Genomic DNA, 13,057 nt, shown 5'->3' with positions numbered 1-13,057 from the left:
CCCATCGTGGCTCATTATGAGCTGCAAAGATAGACTGGGTGAGGGGATCAAGATGGTAGTAAATACATCTCTCGAAGAGGGAGTAATGCCATCAGTGCTCAAAGAGGCAGTAATAAAACCAATCTTAAAGAAGCCCTCCTTGGATCCCCAAGATCTGAACAACTTTCGGCCAGTCTCAAATTTTCCATTCTTAGGCAAGGCGGTTAAGCGGGTGGTGGCAAAGCAGTTGCAAGCGCACTTGGAGGAAGCGGATTATCTGGATCCATTTCAGTCGGGCTTCAGGCCTGGACATGGGACTGAAACAACCTTGGTCGCCTTGGTAGATGATATGAGGAGGGCGTGGGATAGGGGCGAATGCACCTTCCTTGTCCTCCTTGATCTCTCAGCGGCTTTCGATACTGTTGACCATGTTATCCTCCTGGACCGCCTGAAGAGGTTAGGCATGGGGGGCACTGTATTGCAGTGGTTCCATTCCTTCCTCTCTGGTAGGTACCAAAGATTGGCATTGGAGGATGAGGTCTCAGATCCTTGGCCTCTCACTTGTGGGGTGCCACAGGGTTCCATCCTCTCCCCGATGCTGTTCAACATCTATATAAAGCCGCTGGGGGCAATCATCAGGAGATTTGGGCTGCAATGTCATCAGTATGCGGATGACACGCAGCTCTATCATTTAAATCTTCACCGAGGTTGGCTGTAGAAACCCTGTCCAAGTGCCTGGAGTCAGTGAGTGGCTGGATGGGAAGAAATAAGCTGAAGCTGAACCCTGACAAAACCGAGGTACTGTTTGTGGGAGACAAGGGAAGGCTGGGGGATGTGGACCTGGTGCTCAATGGGGTATGATTGCCCCTGAAAGACCAGGTCCGCAGCCTGGGGGTCATTCTTGACTCCCAGCTGTCCATGGAGGCTCAAGTCTCGGCTGTGAGCCGGGCGGTGCTGTATCAACTCCATCTGATACGGAGGCTGCGCCCCTACCTTCCCAACCATCTGCTCCTACCGGTGGTACATGCCCTGGTCACCTCTTGCCTAGACAACTGTAATGCTCTCTACGTGGGGTTACCCTTGAAAACGGTCCGGAAGCTGCAACTGGTACAGAATGTGGCGGCTCGTCTGATTAAAGGCAGCCGCCGGCAAGATCACATCACTCCAGTGCTGAAGGAGTTGCACTGGCTACCGGTTGTTTACTGGGCCCAATTCAAGGTGTTGGTTTTGACCTTTAAAACCCTACACGGTTTTAGCCCAGTCTATCTGAAGGAGCGCCTCCAGCATCGTCAGGGATGCCGCTCAACAAGATCAGCCTCAGAAGACCTTCTCTCAATCCCACCGGTTAAAACAGCTAGACTGGTGAGGACTAGAGAGAGGGCTTTTTCAATAGTGGCCCCCACCCTGTGGAACTCTCTCCCAAATGATCTCCGCCATGCCCCTTCTATGATGAGCTTCCGCCGGGCCTTGAAGACCTGGCTCTTCAGGCAGGCTTTTGGGGTGGGTTAGGTTTTTATTGTTATGGTTTTAAATTTTAACGTTTTAATGTATTGCTTTTTATCTTGTACGTCGCCCAGAGTGGCTGGACAACCAGCCAGATGGGCGACTAATAAATTTAATAAATAAATAAATATATAAATGCTTCAGCTGCGGCAAGTAATATAGGGTTGTATTCAGCTACGTTCTACTCGGAGCATCGCAGCTGAAATTAATAGAGCTAAGTAACTCATGTCCATTAATTTTTATAGGTCTAGTTTGATTAAACTTGTTTGGGTGCAACTCAAAGATCTCTAGCCAAGTTCTTGCAAACCTGTTTTCTGCTGTTTTCAACAAAAGTCACCCAGTAAGTAACTCTGGCCATGGATAAGTTCTATAATATGGCAGATTAATAAGGGAAGTAAATTTAGTAGAAGGAAAATCTGTCAGCATGGTTAATAAACTGGGCAGTGGGTTGTAATTCCATCAGTAAATAAGTCTAGTCTCTTCCTGGGTTGTTTTTTCAGATACATTTTAAGATGTGATCTTTTCCTCTTTTTTATTGTTCCTGACCTTCCCTGCTGATGATGAAGTTCTTACATTCGTTTTGAATTAATCATCATGCAAGTAGCTCTCAGCTAAGTCCAAAACATCCCACTCTTTGTAACTAAAGGGATATGAGGAGGTAGCTGCCTGGGGTCCTTTTTAGGTACACAGTGACCTTTTCCCAACAAGGGAAACATTATTTCAGCAGTTCAGGTCTCCTTGAGGCTGGGTATCTCCTGTTATTCTGCTTGCCTCTACTGCTCTTTGCAAAGTAGGTCTGGGATGCCATAGGAAGGATCCATTAGAAGCCAACAAGATTTCAACCTAGAGCATCCGTTTGTGTCATTCCAAGCAATAATTGTCTTGATTTGATCCTTGTTTGTAGGAAACTGTAGTTTACTGTCTGTATGAGTGTTGCATACCGAGAAGGAACTAATTAAGCCGAGTATGCAGGGGGCGGAAGTTTATTTTTTTTATTATTTGTTTTATATCCCACTCTTCCTCCCAGCAGGAGCCCAGGTTATAGTTTGGCTATAAGACTTAAGACGAACAGTGCAATACACTTTTCTATTTACGTGTGTGTTTCTTAATAAGTTCCTTCTATGGCTCTTTCTTGATAAGGCAACATTGGAGATTTTATAATGGTACCCTTTTTTCCCTTAAATGATAAAAATGTAGTACTTTTCACTGAGACGTAATAAAAAATCTACAGGCAAACCTGCACTTTACTTTTAGGATTTAGTATTGTGTTGATTTTGGACCAGCTTTCTCTGGTTCAGTTTGTGCAAATAGCTGGAGCTCACACAGAGGGGGCAATCTTGGTGGGGACATTTGCCGTGCAGCTGTCAAGCACGTATGTTAGCATGAAAAAAGATCCATGTGTTTATAAGCAGCAGGTCTTATGAGACAGATACATATATATAAAACTGTCAAGAACATGGATTGAGGTCAGAGATTCTGTACTCGCAGAGAGTCCAAATTAAAAAATAAGAGACTTCTCCATTACCCCCTGCCTCTGTGGAAACACACAGCCAAATACCAGAAATCATACTTGCTAGGGAAGCTTCATTAGATGACACTTCATTGGCATACACGATGAGTTATTGGCCTCGCAAGTGGGACCTGCAAAAAAAAAAGTTGCATTGTGAAGAGCCGCTGTTCTGGATTTCAGCCATTCCATTCCCTCCTTCCCCCCGCCCCATCAATCTTCTATTGCAATTAGAACAGGTGTGGGAAACGTTGACCCTCCAGATGTTGCTAAACCGCAGCTCCTCCCATCCCTGGTCATTGGCTATGCTTGTTGCTGCTGACAGGAGTTGTAGTTCAGCAAGGAAGGTGCTTAATACCGAGTCAGACCATTGGTCCATCCAGCTCAGTATTGTCGACACTGACAGGCAACGGCTCTCCAGGGCTTCAGGCAAGAGACGTTCCCAGCCAAGGAAATGATGCTGCTTCAAAAACAAAAGTGTAAAACGAGAGTTCACAATGTATTAATTCAGTCTGATTTGCCTCCTCCTAACATTACTGGAGTGTGTCAGGTTAATTTAGATGTGAGCCTGATAGCTTTCTTTGCTGCAGTTGTGAAAATCCTAATTAAGAAGAGGTTTTACCCAACTTGAATTTCAGTTTGTGGAATCAGGAGTAGTTTCTGGGTCATATTAAAACATTCCTTCGTTTTTGTATGATCATTCGCGGACGGGGTGGGGTGTTCCTGTCTGCAGTAATGATGGTATCTGGTACTACGTGTTTTTGTCCAATTTCACGGAATCTAAAACAGAAGTTATTTTCACAGTTTCTGCAGGAGTGTAGTCGTCTGGGGTGTCAGGGGCTCTTAGACCCCTTACTTTTTTAGGAGCAGGGTCTTAGCAGGGTCTCTGTGTCTCCAGCATCCTACAAGGCAATCAGCCAAAAGGGGAGTGTGTTGTCCACCAAGAAGAGTTTTCTAACATGCTTCCTTGTCCTTTCCTGCTGATTGGAGCCAATCAGAGTGAAAGGAGGTGAGTCGGCCACTGAGAAGACTCCTCAGTAGCTAACACTCTCCCCTTTCATGCATATTGGCTCCTAGGGACATTGTTGTGGGAGAGGGCATTAACAAGGATCTCATTCTCAACCCAGCAGCAGCAGGAAAAAAAGAAAAGATGGGAGGGGGTGTGGCTATGACTATCATGACTATCATGAAGGGACCCTGCACTTCTGAATTTGCCACTACTCTGAGTTTCTGGAGAGTCTAATGGGCAAAAGCTGGAATAATCATTGACAAACAAAAACAAAGAGATCATGGTAAAAGTATTTTTTACATATTTATTAAATTCAATCCCACATCTTTCCTCCATGGAGCTTTCCCTCTCCTTATTTTATCCACACCACAACCTTGTAAGGTAGCTTAGCCTGAGAGACCCAAGGCAGCTAGTGAGCTTCATGGCCGACTGAGGATTTGAACCTGGATCTCCCTAGTCTCTAGCCTGACACTCCAACCACTGTACCCTAGCATAGTTCAATCTCTCCAGCTATCCACCCACTGGTCTACAGGTATCTGAGAACAGTAGTGATACTGCGTTATTAAGCTTCGAGGAAATGGTTTTTAATTGTGCAATGACTTCATGTGAAGTTATAGTTCTTTATAACATTTGCAGTTGTTGTTTGTAGTGTATTTTATATGTTTGTTAATGGCTTAAGGCCAAGAAGACAAATAGACTTAAACTGAACTATGTGCATCCCTGGTCAGCAACTAATTCTTCAACCAGCTCTGCCTATGACTCACTCCCAGAAGCCAGGCAAAGGGCTGTTTAAACATACACAAGTTGCTGGTGAGGTCAGCAACAGATGCTTCAGCCGAGTCCTCTGCTCATATGCTTCAGCTGCTTGCTCTGCTTTGCATGTGTCATGGGGCTCTCGCACAGAAACACACATTTTGCACTTTGTGGGCATGAGGAGCAACTTGTGGCTTGTGAGCAAAACAACACAGGAAATGGCCTTATATCAGGTTAGATGATTTAGGAACACAGGAAGCTGCCTTGTACCAAATCAGACCATTGGTCCAAGTGGGTCAGTGGAGGAGGAATGGAGCAGCCTGCTGCATTTCATTTCCATGCTGGCTGCAGAACAAGACAATCCTTTCCTGCCAGCACAGAAACCAAGCAAGCTGGCAAAGGAGCGACAGAGTGACCTTTCTGTACCCGACCAAGCAGTTCACTTGTCTACCTAGAATTCTGTGTACTCACCTGCATGATATTCCTTGTCGCCCATGGCTACCAGGCAAGTTGTTAAATACAAGACAGGTCTATAGAGCTTTTAAGCAAACAGATAACTACTTAAAACAAAGAAACTAAGAGAGCCCCGCTAGATAAAACCAAAGGTCCATCTAGCTCAGAATCTTGTTTCCCACAATGGCAGGCAAACCCAGATGTGTTCAGGAAGCTTGCAAAGAAATTGACAAATTATGCCAACATTCCTTCCACATCATACATTTAAATCACATGGGTTCCCCCAAAGATCCTGGAACTGTAGTTTGTTAAGGGTGCTGGGAACTGTAGCTCTGTGAGGTGTAAACTAATTATTATTATTAATTTAAATCCAGCACTTCCTCCTATAGTAGCCTAGGGTGGCAACTGCAGAAACTATTACACAATTAAAACATCTGAGAACAGTTCCAATGTAGATGCAGTTCCCAGGATTCTTTGGGAGAAGCCATAACTGTTAAATGGGTATAAATGTGCTTTAATCGTATGGTGTGGATGTGAACTCTGTTACATGTCCCTGGAATCTGGTTGTCAAAGGTATACTGGCATTGTACATGGGTGTTCTATTCCACTATCAAGGCTAACAATAAACCTGTTGTCTAACCCCTTCTTCAAAGCCATTTAAACTAGTGGTCACCATTTTGCAGTGAGTTCCATAGGTAACATATGCATTGGGTAAGGACGTCTTGTGGATTTTCCCTAACTAGAAATGTAGGCAGCAGTCCTAAGTACATCAGAATGAACTTCGGGAGGCTACTTTTAGACTGAATTTTTCGGATGCAACCCTAAACATTCTTCCTAGGAGGAGTAAGTCCCATTCAGAGGACACTTATAAACATGCTTTAGGCTGGAGCCCTGTGCATAACTAGGCTGCTCCATTGACTTCAGTGGGATTCATTATTTACCTGAAATATTTTTGAGCCATCTTTCATCCTTAAGAATACCAGAACAGCACACAGTGGACATTACCAAGCTGATCATTCCAAGGTAAAATGTAATAACATAAAATACAATCCAAACAATAACAACAGAACAATCAGTAAAACACATTTTGAACCTGTTAAGTATAGCAGACTAACAGCATTACCAATAGTTAAAAGTGCCTGGGCAAATATAAAGGTCTTAACCTGGCACCAAAAGGATTAGAGTATTGGTGCCAGGATATTCCACAATTGGTGTGCCATCACTGAGAAGGCTTTTTCCCTTATTGCCTGAGGCTGCAGTCTTGGGTAACTTACTTGGAAGTAAGCTCCACTGATTTCTGTTGAGCTTGTTTCTGAGTAAATATGGTGAGGATTGGACTCCAAATACCATAGGCATAATTGTGACCTAAGTAATTTAGTAGCTATCCAGCTGGTATACCTGGAGGACAAGATTGTCCTGTTAGGCCTAAAGAAACGCTGTTCATTTCCACATTATTTTTAATGGTACCATCCAAAGGGAGTCCTGCCAGCTGTTGGTTTGTACATGAGTGTGTTTTTTGGTTATAAGGGACCATTTTCCATTGCCAAGCAAGGTGCATATCGTGTGCATTCATTTAGTCTATCCTGTTCTCATGAAACTACTCTTCTGCGGTTGTTCTTACAGCAGATAAAAAGATGATGCCTTCAGCATCCACAGCAGGAAACCAGCAGATCTACTCTCAAGGGAGCCCCTTCCAGCCAGGACATTCCGGAAAGTCTTTCAGGTATTGCATCTGACAGCAGAATGAATTGCAAGAAAGGAAACACAATTGTGTTCGAGTTACAGATAATGCCGGCCCTTGATCCTTCACAGCCAAATGACATAATTTCCCCTATTGGAAAGAAGCACGGTGACCACATTCCAGAATTAACTTTGCCCTGCAATCATCCACAAATGAGATTTTTCTGGAACTGCTGAACAACCAGTTTCTTCCAAACTCTGATCATAAGCCTCAAGGTTCCGATGTACATAATACTACTATTTAACATTTGTATACTACTTTTAAGGTTTAAAGCCCTTCACACGAATTCTCTAATTGTAATTCTCACAACAACCTTGTACGGTATTATCTCTAATATTTTAATGGGGGACTTAGGCTGAGAGAGAGCGACTTGCTGTAAGCCATTTAGTGGAACAATTTGGATGAACATATCTCAGCTTAATAAGCATTTTCAAGTATTTCCCCACACATGCAAGCCCATTGCTTCTCCCTGTGCATGAGCTGTGATAAAACCAGGAAGAGACTTATTAACCATAGCTTTCCATTTCAACCAACGTGGGATGCTATGGTTACCAGCTTTGGAACAAACCAAGATATTAAGCCAATGTCAAGCCATGGTCTGAAGCTAATAATGATGGTTTCCCAGTTCAGATTAACTAGGAAACTATGGTTAATTGAAAACTTTCTTATTTGTTTGTTCACATTATGAAGGGAGGAGTGAAAGGGGCTGCACGTACAGGCAAAAAGTTCTATCATAAACCAATTGACAATTGCCCAACTGCAATTGGTGGTTTCATGGCAGAGACACAATTCAAGCCAGGAACTTCCTGATTCATAGCTCATTATCTTAGTCACTGCGCTACGCCAGTTTTGCACATCACATTTATGTTCATGGTTCCTGACCTAACGGGATAGACGCTCAACAATGTCCATGAAAGCCTGAGTGCCATTGCTATCTAAGTGCACTGCATTGCTTTCTCATTTGCATTATTTGTTTTAATGTTTATTAGAAGCTGTCCAGAGAGCTTATGTTACATTATTACAGGTTATAAATATTGCAGATAAATAAATAATTGAATGCATATTCATGATGATTTGTGCTAATGATGCTATCAGGGTGGTCTTATGTGGTCATGCTTTCAATATTGTTTGTGCCTGCAAAGGCTTTGAGGTGATCGCACTGCTTTTCTGGTCAGTAATTTCCTACTGAAATTCTTTTAACTTTTTATACCACACGTATTTTGGTTTATTTTTGTTCCGCTTTTCTTGCACTGTAGCACCTCCGGATAGCAATGATGTGGTAGCATTGGGGAAGCATCACAGAACAACAAATAAAGCAGAATAAATCCACCACTAACACAACATTATTATGTAAAAGAGCATGTTGCAGAATATGCCCACAATAAAACAATAGTCTGGAGAGGCCCCAATATTTTATTAAATAGGGTTGCAACCCTAAATTTAAGAACTAGGTGATACAGACAGCGCAATTAAAAGAAGGTGGGGGGGCGGGAGAGGAGAGAGCACCATTTATACCAGTTAGTTGCATAGGAGAAGAAATTTGAAATTAAATGCCAGCTATGTTTTTGTAGAAGTGAGTGTGGTTAGTTTTGAGTATTGACCGTATAACTGATAGTGTTGTTGGGAAGGAAATGCTTTTCTTGGAAAGAAAAACCTTCCTTGTTGTTTATTGCCTGAATGAAAAACCAGTCAGTAAGTAACCCTAGAGGATATTGCCAGGATTAAAATATGTTTTAATTAGATCCAATATGTGAAGCTGGAGTTGCATTATAGTGCAGCTGATTGCCATCCTGAGGTTTGGATTTCTTGAATTGTCTTCTTTGAAGGTTGTGCTTAGATTTATATGCTATTCTGTTGGGCGTCTTCGACATAAAAGTCAGACAAGTAAAGTTAATAAGTATTGATTTGCTTTTGAACATTACATAATCATGAAAACAGAAATAGTCAAGGAGATCTCGGATCCCCCTTTTTCTTCAAACCAGCAACAGATTAATAAACAGTACAGGACAAATTTATAACAAAACATAACTGCCTAGACAGTATATGTTGATTCAATCCTCCATTCAGGGAAATTCTAAAAGGTACATCATATCATGGAAATCAAAGTAAGAAATTTATGTATTGCATTTGTCCAGGATTGTTTAACTAGATACAAAGTCTGTGATGATGAGCTTTGCTAAGGCTGCAATCCTATACATGTTTATAATCACTTATTGGAAGAGTAAGTCTCATTGAACTGAGTAGGGCTTACTTCAAAGTAGTCATGCATAAGATTACTCTGTAAGTTCAGAAAAACTGTAGTCTGGGTCTTCCCAGAAGGTACATAACTGTGGACTGTTTTACTTTGTGTGTAGATGAAACACAGAAACATAAAGGAATGGGCCTTGGGCATGCCTCTCCTACTCTTTAGAATGTCACATGTGGTCCTCACGGCACATGACCTGCCACATAATCTCTCTGCCCACCAATGAGGGGCCATAGCTCAGCAATACAGCACATGCTTTTTCAGGCAGGAGTATTTCGCAGCCCTGCTTGGAGGTGCCAGGGATTAAACTCAGGACCTTTCTTCATATAAAACAGGTGTGAGGAACCTTTGGCCCTCCAGATGCTGAATTATAACTCCCATCGTCCCTGGCCCAGCCTCTGGAACATTGCCCAGAAGGGAACACGGCCCTCAGGCTAAGAAAGGTTCTCTACAACTGACTTAGGAGGAGTTGTAGTTCAGAAATATCTGGAGGGCCAAAGGTTCCCTGTGCCTGATATAAAGCTTGTGCTCCACCACTGAACCTTGGTCCTCCTAGGAAGGTTTTAAGGATTACTGAGAGAATATCTGCAAGGCACTCTGAACACTTGGCTTTTGTTAAATGAATGTGAAGTGTTGTCATTACTGTTCTTCGAAGAGAATAAAGTAAAAATGGAGAACAGATCGTGAATTGAGAAGTGGATAAGGATAGATCCATTAGGCTGCATAGCACTTGTTTTTGCTAAAATTAAGTGCAGCGTTATGAATAGCATCCTTTTTCAAACCAGTGCAGAAGGGGTTGGAGATATAATGCATAGCAAATATGTTAATCAAATCCAGCCTTCAGTTCTGTCTTGGCCAGTCTGTGTAAAGTGACAGAACGGAGGTTGACTGGATCGGATTGAAAAGAATGTAGTCTACTATGTGTGCTCAAGCAGGCTGAAGAGGATACTTGGAGCTTAAAAACACCTGCAAGGGAGGGGGGATGTTGTTTTCATCTCAAACTTTATGCAAGTGCTGCCAAGATTTGAGTCTCTTGGTTGGAATTTTCTGGGTCTGTTAGTGTAGCCATTTCCAAAACTTGTTGCCAGAGTACACTAGAGTTTGCCGTGAGCGCAGTGCTAATGTACCATGAGAAATAAATTAAGTTAAATAATTAAGAGTCTTCTGTGAGTCCAGAATGTCTGCCTGTGTAAGAGGATGCCCGTTGCATCTTTCTGTGATTCACTGCTCTTAGCCATACCTCCTCTTAACAAGCCTCTGGGGCAAGAGGTAGAAGGAATTCTTCTGCAACTATATCATTAGATCATTCAGAAATGCCACAGAATTGGTCCATCCTCAGATGTGGCCTGTTGTATCTCTGCACGAGTAATTTCTCTGGGTTTGCTACTTCCAGCCAGAAGGCATACCCAGGTTAGTGACTCCTACAGAAACACGGGGGGGGGGGCATCTCTGAAGACAGATATTCCTTCGTCTTACACACTCTGAAAGTGTCAGTGTGCAACAATACATAGCAAATTAGGATGAAAGCATTTGTTAAATCTAAGGTGTCAGTCAAAAATATCAAAGATCTACAAAATACACAACATAACAAAATTAATCATGTTATGACATTATTGTTATTTGCATTTGTTGCCTACCGCATAGCATGTCTAAAGGCAATTTTCAATTATAAAAGCATACATAATACAAAATTTCAAATTTATCAGGAGGAATAAACTACAAGTCTCAATTTGGATTTTAAGCTGGGATTTCTGGCAGCTAAATATTTTTGGAGTTCAACAGTTTCTAAATATCAGAGAATTTTCTCTCGAATTGCTAAATGCTCTTTTATCACATTCAGTGGATAGACATTTCGGAGGGATGCCATTGACTGATATATCGTGTCCATGTGGTGCTTGGGTGGTTGGATCTGTGGCACAAATTACAACTGGAAGTTGTATAAGGACTTACAACAGCCATTTATATTTTCCTTGTTAACTCCTTCAGCATTCTACATATCTTTACTGATGGTTGATATAGACAACAAAGCAATCAAAAAACCTGCCGAATTTACAGTTGTGACCATGACAGTTTACTTAAGGAAACAGTTTACTTAAGATGAAAGAGTTATTCTGGGATATTCAGTCTAGTAAGAGCAATGGTGTACATATTTTGCATTTAAGTTGTATTCTGTGTTTCCCAAAAATTGAATTGTTTGACCGGTTTACTGGGTGATTGTAAACTATATTAAAGCTGTTGTTATAAACAATGGGTTGTAGCAAACTAAGTTTTACCCAGAGTAGACCCATTGAAATTAATGGACCTAAGTTAGTCATGCTCATGAACCTCAGTGAGTCTACTCTAAGTAGGTCTAGCATTGGATACAACCCAATGAGCACCCTTGTACCTTCAAACCCATTTCTGTTCTTTCTATCTGAAGCTCATCTGTGGTCCACGTGCCTGGCGTCAATGACATCCAGTCATCTTCATCAACAGGCCAGAACCTGTCCCAGATCTCTCGCCAGCTAAATCAGAGTCAAGTTGCCTGGACGGGAAGTCGCCCTCCATTCCCAGGTCAGGTAGGATAGTTAATTAAAGGGTGTCTCTTTATAATTGTTGGGAAAGAAAGAATAAGTTCATGTTTGGGCATCAATCCCTTTAATGCACTCACCAAACCAAATGGTGCAGGGACTTCAACTTGAATTTATTTATTTATTTTACATTGTTTTTTACTTCACATTCACATGTCAAATTGAAAGCTGGCTTCACAACTTGTCTTACACAGATGTATGCCATGCCAAATGCAGTTTTATTTATTTATTATATTTATACCCCACCCTTCCTCCCAGTAGGAGTCCAGGGTGGCAGAACTAACCTTTGTCCCACTCAGAGAGGGTGCCCTATTGAGCCTATCTCATCCAAAGGCCCCACAAAACCTGGAGCAAGCTCTGAACAACCTAGGCGAGGAGTTGGGAACCTCAGGCCTGGTGGCCAAATGCAACCGTTGAGGCATCTCTGTCTACCCTCGGAACATTCCCCAGGATGCATCTCTCACTGGCCCTGCTTTGCACCCTGATTGGTTTTGCCTGGCTGGAATGTGTCCTTGAATTCTGACACTGCCTGTTGCTTCCCTCGTTGGAGCATAGAGAGGGGTGTATTATGTGTAGAAAGAAGCCTACTGTACAAAGGTAAAATTTGCATCTGTTGCTCCACCCACTTTTGCCTCTGACCTCACCCACCATTGTCATGTGGCCCCTGGAAGGTTGCCAGAAGGGGATGTGGCCCTCAGGCTAAGAAAGTTTCCTCACCCCTGACCTAAGAGGACAAAATAAGCACCTTGTGGCAGGGCAACTGCTATGCGTGTAACATTGCAATATACTTCAGGTTTCTTGAACTTAAATGGCCATGCACTGAAGCCCAGCAATCCACCTAATTAGCTCTGCAAAGATGCTTGTTTTGCACCTAGGCTTTCCTTGCTGAGGTCTGTTGCACCACTTTGTTCCTGTGTCAAAAGCTGCAGGAAAAATAATAAATCTTTATGTTGTTGTTGTGTCTTCACTCCCCCATTCAGCAAATTCCTTCCCAGTCTGGCAAGGCTCAGTCTTCACCCTTTGCGATTGGAACCAGCCATACTTACCCAGCTGACCCAGCATCCTACAGCCCCCTGTCCAGCCCCACCACCTCTTCTCCAAGCGGGAATGCCTATTCCAGCCTAGCTAACAGGACAACAGGATTTGGTAGGTATGAAACCTGGCTGCCGTGCATTAAATAAAAGCTCATTGTACAAGAATGATTTTTTCTTCAACTTACTAAGAACATCACGAAAGCCCTGCTGAATCAGCCTGTGGCCCATCGAGTCCAGCATTCTGTTCTCATGGTGGCCAACCA

At 42.7% G+C, this 13,057-nt stretch overlaps 1 protein-coding gene across 7 annotated transcripts in view; it reads left to right on the top strand.

Moving 5' to 3' along the window:
- The window catches only part of ARNT2 (aryl hydrocarbon receptor nuclear translocator 2), a 211,745-nt gene that overhangs the window by 190,418 nt on the left and 8,270 nt on the right, over positions 1-13,057 (top strand). For all 7 annotated transcript variants that reach the window (XM_061595760.1, XM_061595761.1, XM_061595764.1 and 4 more), the window contains 3 exons: positions 6,828-6,927; positions 11,610-11,748; positions 12,741-12,906. In XM_061595760.1, coding sequence (XP_061451744.1) covers positions 6,828-6,927; positions 11,610-11,748; positions 12,741-12,906 — 405 coding nt within the window. The remainder of the gene's footprint in view (positions 1-6,827; positions 6,928-11,609; positions 11,749-12,740; positions 12,907-13,057) is intronic.

This window comes from Rhineura floridana, chromosome 14, assembly GCF_030035675.1.
Source record: "Rhineura floridana isolate rRhiFlo1 chromosome 14, rRhiFlo1.hap2, whole genome shotgun sequence".
Lineage (NCBI taxonomy): Eukaryota > Metazoa > Chordata > Lepidosauria > Squamata > Rhineuridae > Rhineura > Rhineura floridana.
This window is presented reverse-complemented; position numbering and strand designations above follow the sequence as displayed.